The sequence below is a fragment of the Columba livia genome, chromosome 2, assembly GCF_036013475.1.
Source record: "Columba livia isolate bColLiv1 breed racing homer chromosome 2, bColLiv1.pat.W.v2, whole genome shotgun sequence".
In the NCBI taxonomy this organism is placed as follows: Eukaryota; Metazoa; Chordata; class Aves; order Columbiformes; family Columbidae; genus Columba; species Columba livia.
In genome coordinates this window covers 27,642,613-27,663,203 of record NC_088603.1, presented here as the reverse complement: position 1 = coordinate 27,663,203, position 20,591 = coordinate 27,642,613, and the positions used below count along the sequence as shown (strand labels likewise).

Sequence of the window (20,591 nt, the reverse complement as noted above, 5' to 3'; positions counted from 1 at the left end):
AGAGGGGGAAGTATCTGCCAGAAACTTTATCCCTCCATCTCCTCCAACAATTCATATTTTCCCTGCTATTTTACCCACGCTTTCCCCACTCTCCTCCTGTGTCCCTCAAACAGCTCTTTCAACCATGGTTTTGTCTGCCTTCCACAGGAGCATGCAGAGACCATTCCTGCTTCATGCCACCATGCAGGCTCTTACAGGAGCTATTCTGCAGAGCAGCAAGTTACCACCACCACACACCTCCACCTGATAGCTTACGTGCAGTGACTTGTCCTCAAGCTCTAGTAATGTCCCCACATACACAAAGAGATGCTTACGGCTATCATACATCTGCCTTCACCAGTATTTTCTCTATTCTGCACCAGGCAGCATTGAATGTATGCAGATAGAAATCTCTGCCAGAGCTCTACATGAGTTCGGCATGGAGCAAAGTCACCCTTGTCACCAGTAGCAGGCTGAGAACTAGTCATCAGGTCTCCAGACTCCCAATGCCAAAGGGCTCATATGGAAATCCCCTCCTGTAGTGCTCATCTTGGCAGTGATGGTAAGGGGGAAGAGGAGGAGAATTTTTCTTGTGATAATGTGCTCTGTAGGGCTAGGCTGGCAACAGCACATCAGTTGGCCAAACTCCTGGTAGAAAGAGCCCAGAGTCTAAACACACTGAGAATGACAGGTAAAAGAAGACAAGTAACGCATGCAGATTCACCCAACATGCTATTGAAAATGCCCACAATTAATTTTCAACAGTATGTATTCTCACTCCTGCAGCCTTCTGAGATGCTTCTTAAGCAGCAGAAGAAAATGCTTTCAAATTATAGTAACAAACAGCCCAAAAGAATTAAAATCACTGTTGCTGTATAACTGTGAGGACTCATTTGAGGAATGGACACATGGGTAATGCATTAAATGTGAGCCATTTCGACTGTCTGAAGGGCTCTTCTGGAGGCACTTTTGCTTGGTTCACCTGCACCAGCTGCTGAAATCCAGACCAGCTGCCAGGCTGCCCTCCTGCTGCCCGCTCCCCTGCCTGTTCTGCCTGTGCCAGGCCTCTGCATCCCCCTGCTCAGCTCTGATGCCTGGCTGGACAGCTCCAATTTGTCTTTCCCTACCCTTTTGGGCTTACACCTCTAAGAAGATAATGAGGCAGGAAGAAATCTCTGCTAGAGCCCTGCCTTTGCCACTGGTTCTTTCCTCTTCCTGAAGCCTATGGCATCAAAAGGCCAAGTCATGCCAGGTTACTGGGCAGACCATGGACCCTACTGTGGATTTACCGGATGCATTCGGAAGAGCTGTGACACACTAAATATTTACTCTTTGCTGCTGAACCTCTCTGGGCTCTGATATATTCCAGAAGTGTTCGTCAGGGGCTGCCCACTAGAGTATTGAAAGGGCATGTGGCTTGCTGTTTTAAAAATGCAGCCAGATTGAAAGTAAATTTAATTACGGCAGTTTTCTACTTCTCCTCGGAAGACTAAATGCCACCCATGCTTGCAAAACGATGCAAGGCTGTTCCTGGCTTCCATTCCTTTAATTTCCTCTCATGGTCAAGACAAGGAAGGCAGAGCATGAGAAATCACCTCCCATTAGAGCACCTCATGGTATTAATTCTAGACAGCTGGCTCGGTCAGGTAGGATGCACCCTCACACAAGGCTGCACCACCTGGAACACTCCTGGGAACAGAAGGGAATTTTTTTCATGAAACTGTCATTTCCACTGCCAAAATGGGAACCCAGAAATGCCTCAGTGATTTCACAACCCAACTTAAAGGAAAATTCCCTCCTGAGTTCACATTTCATTCAACTTTCAGAAGATAAGAAAGGTGTACTGACCAACACTGGGGACATTTCTCTTAGCAGCTGTCTAACACTTTATCTATTTGAGATCAATAACAAACGCTTCTGAATGATAACATAAACTACAGCAGATGTAAATGATGCCTCATAAGAGACAAGAAAATCATCAGAGCTTCCTCTCAGCCTGTATTTCTATAGGGTCTAAGTGCCCAATATGATGACTTTTAGCATGTGAAATAATTTATCTGCTGTATTTTGGCCTTTTGCAAATTGTTTTATATGTTTTTTTCCTGTTTTGAACAATGGTAAAAATATCAGCTGTGCAGAGGGGGCTGCATTAGGGTGACACCAGGCAGACAAGTCAAAGAATTGAACAGCAAACATTGAGGAATGTAGAAACAAGTGCAGATGGTTGACTGGGCAGAAAGCCCCATTTTTCTGTGCATTTAGACCACTGCCACCTGAGTTATAACACTGACTTAGACCAAACCATTTCTCTAAACAGACCAGATCTTTTAATAGAAGTAGGTATCTGAAAGGATCCTAAGAGGCCATCTAGTCGAGTTTAATCTGAACCTAGATGGTGTCTGAGAAGCTGTTGCTGAATCTCTGGTGGCAGGGATTGACAACCTAAGTGGTCTGTTCTGCTCTTGTACCGTCCTTACACCAAGGAAATGGTTGTGCAGCTGAAAGAGATCTAAATTGCAGGCAAGCTATAAGAATCTTCTTGTGAATATTCAACAGCACAATTAAAATGTTAATTTTGCATGGCTGCTTTCAGCTGGTCACCTGCACTGTTATGGGTCACTGATTAGATGAATGTCATACAGAGAAGTTGGTCTCCATGCAAAGAGCACATCAGGTTTAGAAGTTGCCATTTGTGCTCAGGCAAAAAGAAACTATGGATTTTATTCTCTAGTGTGCTTTCAGGAACAGTTTATTAAGCAGTTGATACCAAAAAAAATTCAATGAAAGGGAGTAAAGTTACAGATTTCTGCAAATATTTTCCCGGTTGCAAAAAGTGCAAGTGCAGCTATTATCAAAAAGATCACAGCAAAACTGTGGAGGCAGAGACCTCAGCAGCTTCTTGTCTTCAGAGGCAATGTCATCTTGTATTCACAAGCTAACAGTAATGATCTATTGTCTCGGAGTTGTAGCTTTGCTTGGCTTACTATGAATCATAACCACTTGCTCATGGAGAATAAAGGAAAGGGAGAGAATAAGCAGAGAACGCATAAGGAATCTTCCCCTTTATCACTTAGTAATTGCAGCAATCAGGATACCTCCTGCCCCTGCCTAGCATGGTCAAGAAACAGTAATTTATATTCATGAGAGTGTCACGACAGTTCTGACACATCATGAGCCAGAACATGACAATAATTTGGGATTTTATTATCAGGCAAAATATTCACATCAGTAGCTATGTTTTTTCCCTCTGGTTTTGTTTATGAATCAAAGGAGTTTCAGAACAGAGAAATTAAGAAAGGCTGCCTGTTCGGTGGAATCTCTCAATCATATGTGAGATAACTGGTTTATAAACCTAATTGCTGTGGAAAATGTCACATACACGCATAGGTATACACCTATTTTTTTGCATGTATATAAAAATAAGCCCACAGTACATGCAAAGATTTGTAAAGTACTGATCAATGCACACCACCTGAGTGAGAAGTGTGACTGTCTCAGCATCTGTGCAGTGTCGCATGTCAGAACACCTGAAGGACACCTGATGAACTGCTGTGTATAAAATCACAGAATGCTGTCCTTTGAGAGGGAGCTCTGGAGGATCGCCTGGCCCAACCTCCTGCCCAAAACAGGGTCAAGTCTAAAGTTAGATCAGGTTGCTCAGGGCAGTGTCCAGACAAGGTCTGAGTATCTCCAAGGATATATTGACAATCGTATCTCTGGGCACCCGTTCCAGTGTGTGACTACTCTCATAGTGAATTTTTACTTTTCCTATTATCTAACGGGAACTTCCCTTGCTGCAACTTGAATCTGCTGCTCCTTGTCCAGTTGTGTACCTCCTGGAAGAGTCTGGCTCCCTCTTCTGTGTGTCCTCTGAGTAGGCAGCTGAAAAGAGCAGTAAGCACCCATCATTGCCAGCTCTTACAACTGCTGGGACCTTCCCCATCTCTCCTTATCCTTCATGTGCTGTAGCACTCACCTATCCTGTTGCCCTCCACTGGGCTCTCTCCAGTGTGGGAATGTCTTTCTCTTACTGGGGAGCCCCAAACTGGACCCAGTGTTCCAGGTGTGGCCTCACTGGGAGAAGAGAGAGGAGCAATCCCTTCCCCAGACCTGCTGGCCACACTCTTGCTAAAGCAGCCCAGCATGCAGTTGTCCTCACCTCCTGCCAGGGCACATGGCTTCTGCAGGCTCAGCTTGTCCACCAGCTTGCTGAGACCTCTCTACATCCCCTCATCCACCAATAAAGATTTTAAACCGCACCTTGTATCTATCCCTGGGACATGCCACTAGTCACTGGCTGCCAGATGGACTTCTTATGGCTGAACATCCCCCTTCGAGCTTGACAGTCCTACCAATTCTCTACTCAATTAATCACCCACTTATCGAGGCCTTAGTTCATCAACTTGGTTTTGATAATATTATGGCAAACTGTCAAAGATCTTTTAAAGGTCATCGTATACGACATCCACTGCTCTCCCTCATCCAGAGCCAAGGCAGCAATCATGTTGGTCAGGGCTGATTTGTCTGTGGTAGATCAGTGCTTGATGACCAAATTACCCTCTTGTCTGTCCTGTGCCTGGACTCACCTCTCCAGGGCCTGAGGTTAAGCTGACTGACCTGTAGATCCTCCTTCTGGCTCTGCTTGAAAATGGATGAAACATTTGCCTTTTCTTCATCATCAGAACCCTCTCCTGATGGTCCTGGCTTTTCAAAGATAATAGGGAAAGATTTCAGGTTGACATTGACCAGCTCTTTCATCTTTTTTCAATGATCCCATGGGTTTATGCATATCTAATTTCCTTGAGTGGCCCCTAACTTAATTTTCTTCTACTGTGGGCAATGCTTCCCTTCCCCAGGCTCTGCTAATCATGTAGATTAATCTGATGAGAAATGTATTTCCTTTTGTTACAGGTACTCCATGTTATTCTAGTTGAAGCTTTGGCATTGCTTTCACACCTCAAATTTCTGAAGTTTTTTTTCTCAACAAATTTTTGGTTACTTTTGAAAATGGTGGGGTTTACATTCAGTCGTCGGTGATTTTATGCTGTTTGTGGCTTTTGCCAAGCCGTTGCATCAGCAAAACATGTCAAGTAGCTGTAAAAGTTACAACCGTTTGCTCCAATCCAGTGGCTTAATATTTGGGGAATTTTCATGAATGAATGGATAAATATATCTAATTCAAATAATAAACAGATGAGTGCCTGGTCTAAGAGGGTTGTGCAACCCAGGTGTCAGGTCTTAAAAAAATATACTGTTTACTGAGTAAGCAGAGCTGGACTGACTTTGGAAATCTAAATTTTCAATGTGGCAGATGGTAAACACAGACCAGAGTTAATCCAGTTGTATCTATAATTGCATGCACACAACAGAGAGCACAATTTAGTCACTTTATTTGCAATTTATAAGAACACATTTTCTGTTGCTACTAAGATCTTGAACAGGCAAGACTGAAACCTGGTATTTCTTTACACAAGTGTTTCACAGTAAGAGAAATCTGCGCTAATGTACTGGGCAATGTTGTTGGAAATATTGATGAAGAGATTACCACCCACAGAGTTCTGAGGCCCAGAAGCTGAGAAGAAGTTGAAACCTTATGTGCATGCAACTCAGACAACATCCTGTTGAATAACAGCACCTACTGACTTGATAACAATATTTTCTAAGTCACTTTTAGCAGTTCATATGCTTATTCATATATACAGAAAACATATCATTTGGCATTTCTGCTAGAGGTTTGGAGATGCCTATGCTCAAATTACTGAAGAAAATCTTCTTTCACCTGGAACTGTGATGAGTAATAGCTTCTCTTGTCACATTTAGTTTGATGCAGAGAAATAAATGCTTTACATTTGAGCTTGACCTTTGTATAGAACTCTGGTCAGAAAAGGAGGACCTTTTCTAACACTATGTAGGAGCAAATTACTTTAGTGGGGCAGGCTTCATCTGACTAACAATGAGAGGATTTCAAGGGAGATGTCTGTCTTTTGTGTAATATGAAATTGAAGTCAATATCTAAAATTAGGCTCCTGAACTGACTTTAAATCAAAAGTGGCCTGGATTTCACACCTGCTGAATGTGAACACTTTGCAAATAAATGAATGGGAGTTACTGCAAATGCAACCTCTCTGGTTGGAGGTTTATGAAAGTTCCAAAATTATTTAGAAACTTAATAATAGTTTGTAAGTCTTGATAACTTAATAAAGCAACTATGTGCTGTATCTTTAAGCAACATGATTTGGAGATGTTGGCCTGAACTACAAACAATCTATAAACCCATGTCCCAGAGACACAGTGCTGTCTGCAGCTGGAGACAGACCCCATGTGCTGTACTTCGCCATGCACTGAAGCAGCTGCGGTTCACTGCACTGCAAAACCTCATTTCTAGTTTGCCAGAGGTTGTTCTAGGAACCACCGCACCCCGCTTTGTTTTACATCTGTTCTAAACACTAAGTAGGCTGTGGTCTTTGAAAAGAACATGCATCTTGTCAGTGAACAAAGACAGGAGAGGAGGTGGTGAGAGAGACACCATGATAAACCTTACTGACAACAAGGTTTGCAAGCTTTTCTCTTGAAGTTCTCCCTGGTGTTCAGGAGACAGCCCCGGATGACCATGTGGCCCATCAGACTGACAATAACCAACACATGCCTTGTGAGGACTTGTCTGAAACCTAAAACCAGGAGCTGCTCCTGCCTCAGGTTGAAAGTACAAGAAAAATAAAAAAGTAGTTCTGCCAGGATTCCATGAAACTGTTGTTTAGAAAACCAATACATCTTAGCCCTTCACAACTTATTTTATTGTGAACAAACAAAGAAAACTGAGTTTAATGCCAAGCTGTTATTTGTATATTCCTCTGTCACTCAGGAGACTGTTCCCATGCTGTGCACATTGGGGGGAATCAGTTTTGTTCAATAAGCCTTCTTCAGGCAGGATGTCTCTAGTGCACATGAATAATGGAAAAGAAATAAACTCCAATCTGTGCAGCTTTTTATGAAATACATATCTTAGAGCAAAAATGTCCGAACAACCTGAAAACACATTGTGTTTTGCCCAGAGTTGTGTTTGAGTGTTCAGTACTCTCTGCCTTGCCATTCACTAGCAGAGCATGTTGCAGTACCTAGTGTCAGTGGGACCTGCTCCAAAGAGTTTAACTACAATGGCTGAAAAATAAAATAAGAGGGAAGCCTGAAAAACAGATACAAATAGAAGGGTGCCTTTGAAGGCGTAGCGTAGCTTATCAAGGAAGCACAACATGAAAAGCAAGTTAGTTAGCAGAAAAGGCACTTATTAGACTTGATCACGTCCTTGACTGTTGTTTGAAGATCTGCTCTTTCCACAAAGTCTTCAGTATGAAGCTCATGAGATGCTCAGAGCCACCAACTCAAAGACTAAATAGGATAAAGTTTTCCATTTTAAAACGGAAATAATAACAGTAAACAAAATTGTTTTAATAATTGTAACTCTATATCTGTCTTTCAATAGATGCCACAAACCCAGAAACTGATTTAATTGTATGCTAATCCTTACAGCGTGTCATCACAATGGTGTTTCAGTCTCTTTTGTGATATGTTAGATCTCCTGAAGCTCAATGTTATGGGGAAGATGCATCCTTACTCACACTGTAAGGGGGCTGCTCCCCATTCATTCACCAAAGGGACTCGGGAGCTCTGTCCATACCGGCAAACTCCACTGCAGTAATGCACGGTCACAAGCAAGGTATCAGTCCTGTGGAAGCAATGGGGTGAAAAATCTAGCAGAGTCAGATTTGTTTGCAGCTAGTGAGCGTAGAAGGCTCTTTGTCATGACATCCATTGGAGAGAAAAACTGCTCACTGCCCCCAGGAGAACTTGTTTGCCTCCACATGTTCTCCCTTCAGTGCATTCATGGGCTTCCACACCTGGAAGAATGAACAGAAACAGTTCTTATATTTTTAAAAAGTGGAAGTTGTTAACACTTGTAACACAGTAAATGGAGATGACTGAGAAGTACGCTAGGAAGGGCGAGGCAACAATTGGACAAAATGCATTTACATGCCTCCTGTTTCACCTGAACCCATCTCTGACACAAATGGTTCAGATGTATATATGTATATATATGAGGACCTTAGAGATAATAAGACTACTTAGCGATGTTGATTTCTTAATGTGCTGAGAAACTGCTATGACTGGCTGCATCCATGGATTTACATCTCAGTGCTAAAATAGAGGGTAGGAAAAGAGCTGTTTGTGGTTGCAGTCAGTCCCTGCAGGCTAATTCTTCTTTTTGTTTTTTCCTGCCTGGGTGCTAGCTGGCTGTCCTTCCTTGCCCGCTGCCCAAAGCTAGAAGCTAAATTAAAACTCTGAGGTCTAAGAAAGTTTGGCAAACACAGCTTCTGTTTTGTCATGGTCCTGTTTCTGTCCTCCTTCTGCGAACTTGAGTCACCAGGATCAGCACAGTGAAGATGAGGTGGGTCAACACATCACTGGGGATTGTTTCCCTTTGAAGTATCTTCTCTGTATTCCTTTTTAGACCTGAAACTTCAGAGGAATTACTCCCGCTCATTGTACCCAGGTGTTGCTTGCCTAAAAAGGCCACAACATTCAATCAGTCAGATGTATTATTTTCCTTCCTGTGGAAAAGATCACCAGAACTGAAGTAGAATGATTAGGAAGAGAGCTGAAACCTTGGGAAGCTTTGGGAGCCCTGGACCGCACATGAGCTTTGGCTCGTGCTCTTTATCTGGAGCAGGGTAAAGGAGTGGGAATGCATTTCCATGCACATGCTCACAAGCTGTTTGTGGAGAAAGGGTCTCTCTGCAGCACTTCTGGTTAAATCAATACAGCAAATGCCAGGGGAAACTCACTGCAGAGCTGTTGTAGCTCCCCTGCCAGGTTTCCCTCTCCCAGTTACCTGCCTGCTGCTCATTCTCTATAGCCTCATCCCTCCACCAGGACATCCACTGCCCTGATTTATTTATTCTTATCTGAGGATTAGTTTTCAATTGTCCGTCATTCAAAAAGGATACGGACTGCCTGAGGGAAGAGTTGTGCATGTGAGCGTGCAGTAACAGAGGCCCAGGGCTGAGCTGCAAGCAGCAACCTGAGATGACGACCTCAGACCAGAAACATTTCGCTAGTGCTGTTTTTCAGGAGATAACATGCTTTGTGTCACCATGTGAGTGAATGTCGTGAGGTGAGCAGGATATCCTAACTTCTGGTTGCCAGCGTGATATCCTAAATTTTGACAGCCAGCACCAAGCTATAATGAACATATCTCTCTTTTGCAGGTGATCAGTTTTTAAGACAAAAATAAACTATTCAGTCCCTGTATTGTTTACAGTCAAATACAGCAAAGGACAGCATTTTAGAACATATTTTAAGGGAAATAAATAAAAATCCCAGCCATAAGGAAGTAAAAACAAAAATATTTTCTTAGTACATTAAATTATTGCCTTTTCTTTCTTCCAAATCTTCCCTTTTAGTGAGTATCAGATGAGAATCTCAGCAAGGATGTGTTTCAGGCTGATGTCTTCAGAAGCAAAAAATAATTCATGAAGGTCGAAGTGGAGCTAGTGTTGTTTAGTTTATTTCTTCCAAAGCTTTTACCTCCTCTAAATACATCACAGAAGGTGACCTTATTCATTGTTTTAAAATATGAGAACAGAATTAAGTTTATTTAGCTGAAATCTTGATGATCTGTCTAATTTCTGTTCATCATCTAATTTGAGATTGTATTTTACTTTGTGCACTTTATTAACTGGTCAGTGTCAGAAAGCACAAAATGTTTTGAATCAACACTGCAAAGAGCTTTTTCTCCTAACAGCACCATAGGACCAGAAAACACATTGAATGAACTTAAAAGGGGAACAGTTGGCTGTGAAAATATCCTCAGTGATTTCCTTTTCACCACAGAGGAGTATTCATTGGGGCTTTTGAACCTATATGGAACAAAACATGAAGGTGTGGTATTTGGGTATCCTCTGTTGATAAGCAGGCACTGTGTATCTAGGAGATCCTTTTCTGCTATCACTGCCTGGGAGTCTGTGGATAATTAACTCTTAGGTGTTGCCTGCTAAATGGGATACTTTTGCAGTTCCAGAAATCTTTTGAAATTTCAATGATGCCACATGGTAACAGTCTACAAAGCTGGTAAGCTGGACCAAAAAGTGGGAGAAGGTACTATTGTGTATCGGTGTGTTTGTGTTTGTCCTTCCTTCTGTTTCTGTGCAGAGCCTTGTGCAACAAAGCCCTAGTCTTGGCTGGAGCCTTTAATAACACCAGGACGCAAAGGGGCAGACTGAGAAACAAAGTGCATTAGCAACAGGAACTAGGGTAGTATAGAAAATGAGGAGTGGGCACAGAAGACCTTGAGAAATATGGTTCTCTCTTGTAAAAGGCAGAGGAACCTAAGCAGATGATATATAGATGTTGCATCCCCATTATCCAGGCTTTTCAGCTGAAACCTTTCACCAGCTCTGGCTGTTACTGCTCCTCTTGAGTATCTTCAATTTTCTGTGTCTTCCTTACTGACACCATATCAGTCCCTTTTATGTTCTCTCTACTCCTTATTTTTGTGCTGATTTAGTTGAGCACAAATTCTGTATATGACTTCATGAAGGTAAGATGGAGTCCCAGTAGAGGTTTATTTTCCTTATCTTCTCTTTTAAGTCACAGCCCATATTAAGAAATAGAGACAGAATGTATTAACACACCATTCATAATGTTCTTCGCTGCTTTTTTTCTCAGAGACTCCCTGGCCACCTGTCCCCTTTCCATAAAGTGTGACACTATCTGGTGATCAGACCTGAAACTTGGATCAAAGTCAAAAGAAGACTCAGTGCTCATAACTCTGACTTTCAGCTCTTGCTCTGGAGATCCTTTCTGATGGAATGTCTGCAGGATAACAGAAGGCTTCATGGCTGCCTTTGGGATGTATAAACACAAATATTCATCTGAATGCCCCTTAATTTGTTTCAGTGAAAAAAATAAATTAGCACCCACGTAGTAACTGAAGCTTCAGGTTTTGGTTTTTTTGTTGTTCCTTTCCTCATTGCTCATACAAATATTTTTCAGCAAAACATAACTGAGTGAATACTGAATTTGTACAAAGCACAGGCAACTTTGGAAGTGCGAGGGGTGACATATCTGTTAGGCATGTACCCCTTGTAATTGTGGAGCTGTTGTATCTACAGTGCTCCTTAGGTTTTGCCTGCAAGATGCCTTTGGGAACACCATAGCACATGGCAGAGGTGAGCTGTTCGCAAACCTCTCCTCTAGACCACAGCTACTTTCTGCTGGAAAAGGCCCAGAGCCACCAAATGAGCTGTCCATGCTAACAAAACTATTTTAAATAACCAAGTAGAAAACTACTGATCCCACTAACTGGGAGAATCCAAGTCTGTTTCAATCTTTTAGACTTCAAAGTGCATTTTCGTAATAAGTCCTCTCAAAACACAATATAATTAACAGAGTTACAGACTGAGTGTGCATTTGCCACACTGTTAAGTCATAAGATGACAAAGATAAATAAAACGAAATTGAATGAAATGCTGAGGAAGGCAGGTTTGTAATATGACTGATTTTATCACTGCAAGAAGAAATTTACAGATGTACTTAAGATACTTCACTGACTCTGTTCCTTGAGGTCTCAGAATCAAGAGATCCAAGGGGATCAGAAGGTAATGCGCAATCCTGGCTGTCTAATGTTTCTCACTTTTTCTTTCCCAAAACCCTTTCTTCTCTAGACAATGCAAACAGTTTTTCCAACCAATATCCCATCAAGACCTCCTGCTGCATTAAATGTGTCTCACTCTGAGATTCACACTTTGGTGCTATGCAGCAAAGTAATGTCATCGCTTCACTGAATCAAACATCTTTCATTGTTCAAAGGGGTTGTCACCTCTTTGACAATGTCAAAATTAACTGCTTCACAGCAGGGGAGGTCTCAGAAACACTGAAAGTTCCTGCCATCACTTAAGTATAAGCAAGATAACAGGCACTTAAGACATAGAACTGTTAATACCTGATCCTTCTTATGAGGATTTTCACCCGTAAGAAAAAAAAAAAAAAGGCAAAAACTGCTGCTGAGATGAGGGAACAAATGTTCTTTAAAAAAACCTCTCTGCTTTTCTTTCTTGATGTATAATAGCCCATATTATTTCAAATAAAATGTCTCTGATATTTGAGAGTTGCCTTATTCCTGTGTATTGGGACCCAGCAGTGCCTACAAGCCAGAGAACAGCACTGTGAAAAGTGATTGAGCTGTTACAATCAACCATCTCTGAGCAAAGAAAGCAGCATGTTGTGGAAACTAGCTTCCTGTTTTTCTCAGGGAAAATATGCACTTTCTAATTTTATATTAGTTAAGAAGAAAAATACTACAAAAATTGTACGGACACAGCATAAACTGCCTTTTTGAAAAGGGGATGTGTATGTAGATTCAGGGACCCAGCAACTAACCTTCCATAGTCTTAAGCAAAGTTTATTTAGCTCACAAAACTAAGATTTTTGCTGCAGAAATCAGAATATTTTTTTTTTTAAGCTCATCTACGACATCTAACTTATGATATTTTGATCACAAAAGGGAATAGGACAAAAGTAGAAAAGAAAATAGGAACACTTTGAACCACTGGGGTCTGGGAATTTTTTTGCTAGGGTAAGCAACAGACACATTACCATGGTGTTGCTAACAGCTAGTACAATTTAAGCCATTCTCCATGTTCTGTATGCTCAGTGAGTGCCAAATAAAAAGACATCTATTCTGCAAACAGCACTGAGCAAAGGCAGCACAGGGTAACACACTCTCCTACTAGGGTAAAATGGGCTGTTTTCAGAAATACACAGTATAAAGGACTCTCAAGGCACCAGAAAAATTGCGATTATATTTGGATCCAGCTTTCCACTTTCAAAATGCCTTTTTATGGACATCTACTGCAGAAATCTGGTGTTCCCTCGATAATGATTGCGCAGGGCAGGCACACTTGCTTTCTGGCATTGGCTCTTACTGTTACTGTGCTTTTACTGACAGAAGAGCTTAAATCTTTTCAAAAGCCAGGCCTCCGGACCCCATCTGAGCACATTCACTTTGCTTGTGTCTCAGCAGTTCCCCATCACCAGCATAAAAAAATGACACAAGGACAACATCAGCTACAGTTGCAGATGATCCTAGCCCTGTGTGCATGTGTTCAAAATACAGATTCACATAGACATTTACATACTTATGTGAACAGAGTTTTTTTGGGCCTCAGATTTTTATATATTAGGTTCACTTGATACAGGTTTAGTACAATAAATTTAACATAAAGTCAAGAACAGTTTCAAAAAAACCTCTTCTTGCTTCATTTTTGCCTTGACTGTTCGATAATATCAGCTATTTTTGTAGGTGTTTAAAAATACCCATTTTTGTTAAAAACCATAGATAGGTAAAGAGATTAGCACAATTGCCTGACAATCCATGCGACTTAAAATAAGTATCAATTATGAAAATAGATATACCCAAATACAGGTAGATATACCCAGATAATAGAACAACATATATGTATAAATATATATGACATCACCATTGCTGACACACTCATGGCATGACTGGAAGTAGCAAGAGAAAGCTGGGGGTTTTCAGAATGGTAGTGAAAAGCAGCATGACATTTGCTCTGCAGTCTCTGTTTCTATTTGAAAAGGATAGTGGTACCTGGCCAAAGGAGCCAACCTGCCAGCTCTGGTACCCACGAGGTGGTTTGGGAACGGTGCAGAGGGAGGGTTGCCCTGATGGTACCCATGAGCTTAAGTTACCATCACATCTGAGGATAAAGAGTAAATTGTTCTTTGGGTGTTTTTCCGTTTTCTGTATCACCAGGAAAAATCTACTTATAGTACACTACGAGGCATATTAATCAAGGAACCTTAAGGAGGATGATGAAAGAAAATTATACAATCAGCCATGGTAAAATAAGATACTGTTCCTGTGTTCAGTCAGAGGGAACAAAGGGAAGGCAAATAGATAGCTGGCTGAGATGAGGTTCCCTTATTAAGTTTAACTGGAAGAACACATTTTGCTGTTTTATTTTTTTTTTCTACCTCTGCAAATCTAACAACCGGCCACAAATCTTGTCTGATGAGAAAACCAAGAGTTGCGTCATTCTCCCTCACCCAGGGAGGCAATGTCCACCCATTTACACTGGGCATTCCAGTGTGGGTATTACATGGGCTCAAACTGGGGAGAAGCTGGACAGGTCCCTGGCCACGAGTACAGGGGACAGGGGCTGCCAGGGGGCAGCAGCGGGGTCTGGGCTGACACCCAGAAGAGCCAGAGTTCACCCTGCACCATCCCCGTGTGATGTGGGGCACAGGTGTGTCCCCCTCCATGGCACTGATGGAAAAGGCATGTTGCTTGTAATCCCGATCTGTTTATAGTTCCGTGTTAGTCCTTCAGGTTGGGGGTTGTAATTAAAAAATTAAGGAAGAAAAAAAAACGACCACTTTCCTGAACAAAACTGCTCTTCTAATGCTCATTAGGCTCATTTGTGAAGCAAAACATCCCCAGGGGACAATTCCGCACTTATAAAATAAACATTTTCCACGCATGTGGTTAAGGACCCTCATAAAATATGTAACGAGGCATTTCTGTTCTGTGTATGCCTAGCTTCCTGGCATGAAAGTACTTGTAGAGAATTGAATGCAACTGTGGAAAGATAAGCAAGAGAGATAATAAAATATCTATGGACTAAAGACAGAGATTGGCAGGGAATTCAACAAGCAGTTTCTCTTCTATTGGTATATATTTCCACTGGGAACTGAGCTCTGAGAAGGATACGGGTTGTTTTCTCCAATCTGTAAGTCGGAGGAAAGCAAATCTCAGCATATTGTTACTTAAAATTTCTCTTTCTTTTGACTCACTATAGAAATGAGAATATTAAAAGCTTAAGCTTTCATTTTTTTGAGATTTTTCAAAAAATAAATCCCTCTCTTCTGAAGCCTTTGGACAATTGTCCCTAGAGCAAAAGTCCCTCCAGCTCATTGAGTTCCACTATTTTGGATGCCTCCTCTCCTCCTCAGAGCTGTGCCTTGCATTTTGTGTGAGAGCAGAGCCGAGGCAGTCAGGAATCAGCCTGCTGGCATCTTAGGAAAATCGATGGCACTTTTTGAAAGAATCACTTTGAACTGACAGCCCGAATATCAGTGAGAGCAGCGCCCAGCTTCATGAAGTCTAAAGTGCTCCTTCCCTGCAATTACATGGCAGAATTCTCCTGTTTTCTCCCGCAGCACTTTCAATTAACTGTACTCTCCTTTACAGATCTGTAGCATGCCACTTTGTTAGATAAATATTTAGTATTCTATCAAATGGGATGCACCTTCACAGAACTGCAGTCTTTTTTTCTGCATTTTTGCCGTCTGCCTAATGTGAAACACCAGAGCGATACTAAATAATTGATACCTCGTATTTAAGAGGTATGAATAATTTATTTTTATGTCTTGTAAAAGGCAGCCTCCTCCCTGTTTTTACAATGCTTGTGCAGATTGAAGAAACAGTTTGTTCAACCTCAAATTGAATGTGGGTTTTTTTTTTCAATTTTGAGGTGGAATTTTTAGAATATATTTAGATACCTTGGGAACAAAAAATCAAACTACCTTATTTGAAAATTATTAAATAAGTTCTCTGACTTGTATAGTGCTGCTGCTCATATTATAATGTACAATTTGGTATTAACTCAGGAATACTTTTAAAACTTAAATAGTTCCGAAATAGAAAATTTCACTGACTTGTGAATAAAATATTTTTCCCAAACACTGTTCTCACTTCCAACATTACTGCATGTCCCTTTGTGAGTATCAGCATATCTGACACAAATGTACAATTGTACAAATGTACACAATTGTGCCTGGAAAAATGAGTATTTTATCATAGGGTACAATTTAAATCTGTTCCAAAAGGTGCTGAAGAATTTGTGCCCCGCCACAGAGGGCTCCCCATAAAAGGCTTTCAGGGCTGAGGTGAAAGCATTACCCTGTACAGTAAAAGGAAATGCATTTTTGACCTAAGTAAAAATGATGTATTTTTACTGTTAACTATAGGGGAACATTATGCAGCCCATGGCAAAATATGTTAACAGCACAGAGATGGTGTCTTCTTTTATGAAAGATGTATTTTTGTGTTCTTCAAAGAGGTAAGTCTACAACAACAGCAAGCTTGCAGAAGGAGAATGCCACTTGCAAGAATCTCTTCTGGGACACCGGCCAGAAAAGCTTTTTTCTTTTCCAGTGGCTGCTTCCTTAAGCAAAAAGTAAATAACTTCACTTAAAAGAAAAAAGAGCTTTGTCTTTTCTTACCTTCTCTTACATTTTTTTTTCAGATCTTTCTTTCTGGAGGAAACAACATGAGAAATACCAGCTGAATTTGCAGTTTAACCTATCTGAATTTCCATTTTTGGTCAATCAGAAGCTCAAGCAAAACAAACCAAAAAATCACACTGCTCTGCTGGGAAGGATTATCTGTGATCACCTTCCTATATTCATTTTCATTTTCTTTCAAAACCTAAACATGCATAGCTACTTAGCTGTATTTTCTAGTCAATACTCATGTAGGAGGAGCTGATAGAGCTGCCTCTTCAAGATACTGTGGGCCAGGCTTTCTGCTCTGCTTTCTGAAACATCCCTAGGAGAGGCTTTGGATCAAGTACTGACGTCAATTTCACAAAATCAAACCAAACAGGACTCTATGGCTCCAGTTGTACAACAAAGCACATAGAAATTAGAGAATGCCAGCTAAGGATGCTGATGTAACTTAAAGCCAAACTCATATGGACACATCACGACATAACTTTTAGTTACCTGAGCACAACACTTTTTTTCTGCAAACTCTGCTTCCTTCAGCTCTGCCGCAAACCGCTCGTGGTGGTGTAGACTGCGCTTTGTGGGAAAGCCAGCCCTGCTTCCCAGCTCATGGACCACATCCCTCCCAACATTGTACTCCACTGGGCACGAGACCTGCTTTGTCCCAAAGAGGATCCTTGGTCAAGAACTGGAGCCACAAATGCACATTGGAGCAAAACTGTCAATTCGTCTGTCTGCCCAAGTCTTTTTGCAGCACTGTCTCCGTGATGTCTGAGTGTCTTGTGGGCAAAATTCTGAAAATTGTTATAGTGAGAATCTCAGAGTGAGAAAGATGCTAATTTTCAAAGTTCTATTAATATATATATGTATATGTGTTGAAAGCATTTATGCAGTGCGTGGGTTTCCAAGAGTACTAAGTGCTTCTAAAAACTGACATTTTCCTGTCAGTTTTTGTTTCATGAAAGCCCTTTAAAGCCCTCTCGGAAGTAATTAGAAGATATTTTAGTAATTGTTAAATGTTTTAAAGGAGGAGTTTGCTTTTGATCACATTTACACGAAATGTAGCACTCACCCATGGCAAGTGCTTTGCCCTCTCCCTTGGTTAGCATCTTGCCCTGCCTCTACTGTTGGTTTGTGCTGATGGAGTTCAAGATTTCAGTTCACAAAATAAATAGAGCTGCCTGCATAAGAAGGAGATAAAGAAGGAGGAATCAGGAACAAGGGACTTAAACACACCTGCTGTGGCTGAACTAATACTGAGGAAAGCAGAACATATTATTTACTTCTTTCCTGATGTGAATACTGCAGCCCTCATTTTGCACTGGCTTGTCTTTCTTTTGTTTCTTGTGGCAGAAGGCCAGTGATGCCAAGTGGTGCAGGCAGGATTTCACAGTTCGCTAGAAAGAAAAGACAAAACAGTGAGAGATGAAAAATACCTGTGCAAATGCATTAGTTCCCTGATGGGTGCATGTTATTTATGGTAGAAATAATTTCTGTTCATCCAGGGCCCTGGAGCTTTTCTCACTTATACAACTTTGATATGCAAGGGCTGAAATTAACTTAACAGAGCAAAGGAAAGAGATATTTTAATGTAATATTCCATATCTACATGCTTCTTGTTCTGTACAGTTATGGCTTTGCCAACACACCAAATTGAGTCCTTCAAAGTGCCTGTCTTCTGGATAGATAGAACTGCTAGAATATCATGACTGCTAAAATTGCTTGAATACTATGTTCAGATAATGTTGCCAACACTCAGAGCTTCTATTCAAACAGAGTGAAACAGCAGACAAATGTTCATGTCCTGCTTTCCTCAAGACTGTCAAGCTTTTACTGTAAAGATACCATCTCATTTGTTTGTTTACCTGTGAAGGTCTAATCAATATTAGATTTAAAAAGCAGCATGAATGTTAATAGCAGGCAGGGAGTAGAATACCATCCATGCAGCACCTGGCTCCTGAAGCCCTTTGTTGTGGGAAGACCTCATTTTACCTTCCTAAAGTTTGTTGTCATAGGTGTGCCTGCTAGCAGCCAGGCTCATCAGCCAAAGCAATGTGCTGTGATGCCACAGCATCCCAGCCTCTCCTCTAGGCTCTCCCAGCTTGCATTGACACCACCCAAGTAACTGTGCAGATTCACACAGCAGCAGAGAGATGTGTAATGCCTAAAGAGAGTCCTAAGAGGATCCCTAAAAGAAGAACCCCATGAGTAAGCCAAGTCCCAGCCCCTGCAAGCCTGGCCAAGCACACTGGAGAGATGATGCACCACTGAGCATCAGGAGAAAAAAGTGCCCTTCAGCCTCATGGACTGGGGACATCCTCCCTGCATCTCACAAAGAGGAAGAAGAGCTGCTATTTCTCCTGATTTTGCTCTTGTAACAAATGGGAGAAGTATTTCAGTTAACTCTCCTGTCTTATCTTTCGACCAAAATTGTTACTGCTATTGAAGTGGTACCATTTCCTTTTAATCTACACAAACTGGGAACATAGTTACAGCAAGTAATGGAAACTAACTGAGTTTTGCTGAGAAAACTTTCCAGTTGATCTAAACTAATATTTTTCCAGAATTTTCTTCCACGAGACATTTCAATCTGAGTTTTACTTTGGTTTTTTTGTTTGTTTGTTTGTTTGTTGAAGAAACAACATCAAAACAAAACTGTGAAGATACCATTGAAATGGAAACCGTTTCCTCTCAGCTTGGATCCCCCTCTGCTGTTCCCTGCAAAAAACACCCATGACAAGAAGTCCCAGCAGTTTGGGTGCTCTGGCTTCAGGAAAGAAGTAACCTCAGGCAAAACAGCCACTTGAACTGCATCTTTCCTTTTTATAGGCAATCCAAAGATTCCTTTCTTGTCAGCTGTCATTGTCTTTGGAAGATTGCCTTGACAGCCTTCATCTCCCTTTCTGAGGTCTTCAGTGGATAAGGGAAATACATGTCCATCTAGATCTTTCAGAAAGTTAGCTTCACCCACCAGCACCATCTTTCATCTTTGATGAATTTAGATACATAAAGGGTATCTCGATTCAGAGCTCCTAATGTTTCAGAAACATCATCTCACTTTCAGCAAAGGACTGTCTGCCTGTAGCTTGCAGATGGAAGAGCTTTAGAAATCCAGTACTTTCTTCTGAATGCATAATTTTTCAAAACATGTGCTTTGTGGGGAAAGGAAAAGGAAAACAAGAGAAAATTTTATGAAACAACTATGAAGTTTGGTGCTCCCCGGCAGAAGACACTGACATACTGGAGAAATTCCTGTGGATGGCCACCAAATGATTAGGGGCCTGAGGCACATGATGGATAAGGAGACAGTGAGAGACCTGGGTTTGCTCTGCCTTAAAAGGGAGGGCAAAAGAGAGATCTTATTGCTCTCTTCAGCTGCCCAATGGGAAATCATAGAGAATATGAAGTCACACTGCTCTCAGAGATGCACAGTGAAAGGAAAGGAGGAAACAGTCACAAGATGAAGAAAGGAAAGGCCTAATGCATACAAGAAAAAGGATTTCACCGTGAGAGTGGTCAAGATAAACAACAGGTTGCCCAGAACTTGTGGAAACTCCATACCTGAAGACATCCAAAGACAGACTGGACACAGCCTGAGCAACCTTGACCTTGTTTAGAGCAGATATTTGGTGAGGAAGGCCTCCCTTTCAGCCTACACACTCTTATGATTCTAAAAAAAAAAAAAGCAAAAAGTTTTCTTTTTGCCTACGGTATTCTGATCCCCAGCAAAAGGCTTTTAAAATTATAAAAATAACATTAGGTAAATTGACCTTCTCCAGCTTCTCTGCTGCTTTTTCAACAATAAATCTGTTAAATGCTATTTTTCATTGGAAGACCATGAATCAGTGTCCTTGAAAATAACCTATCTATTTTGTCAACAAAGCTTAGTCCATCTGGTTTATGCTAGATACTCCGACTTTATTAAATTAAACCTTGGATATGCTATCTGTCCAGCAACAAAGAAAAACATTGCTAAAGACAATTGGTCCAGTCTGATCTCTCTGTGCTGTGTAAGTGAAGAGGAACTTCACTGAAGTCAAATGAATTTATGCTCGTATAATAGTGGTTCCTGGGGGAACATAATGAATCTTGGCTGTCCAAGGCTGTTTGACAATAAAGGAGAGCAGTTCAGCAGAAGCTAATGGTTTTACAGTGTTTACTTCTAGAATGCCTAGGAAGGCAGAATACCTCTGCAATTCAAGATTTCATGCATAGCTATATTGGGTCAACAGCACAAAATCACTTCTGGCAAGGGAAAGACTTGCTCACCAGGTGGTAATGGGAATTGTTATAATAACTGGGAAGAGCAT

At 41.2% G+C, this 20,591-nt stretch overlaps 1 protein-coding gene across 4 annotated transcripts in view; it reads right to left on the bottom strand.

The window, feature by feature from the left end:
• Positions 1 to 5,352: 5,352 nt before the first annotated feature.
• The window catches only part of SDHAF3 (succinate dehydrogenase complex assembly factor 3), an 88,322-nt gene continuing 73,083 nt past the window's right edge, over positions 5,353 to 20,591 (bottom strand). For 2 of the 4 annotated variants that reach the window (XR_010470029.1, XR_010470030.1), the window contains 3 exons: positions 17,518 to 17,678; positions 16,780 to 17,075; positions 5,353 to 7,874 (listed from right to left, as the gene is read on the bottom strand). Coding sequence is in view for 2 of the 4 variants with exons in the window: in XM_065051134.1 (XP_064907206.1) it covers positions 17,532 to 17,678 (147 nt within the window). In the remaining 2 variants the exon portion in view is untranslated. The remainder of the gene's footprint in view (positions 7,875 to 16,779; positions 17,076 to 17,517; positions 17,679 to 20,591) is intronic. The other 2 variants (XM_065051134.1, XM_065051136.1) reach the window with 2 other exon arrangements.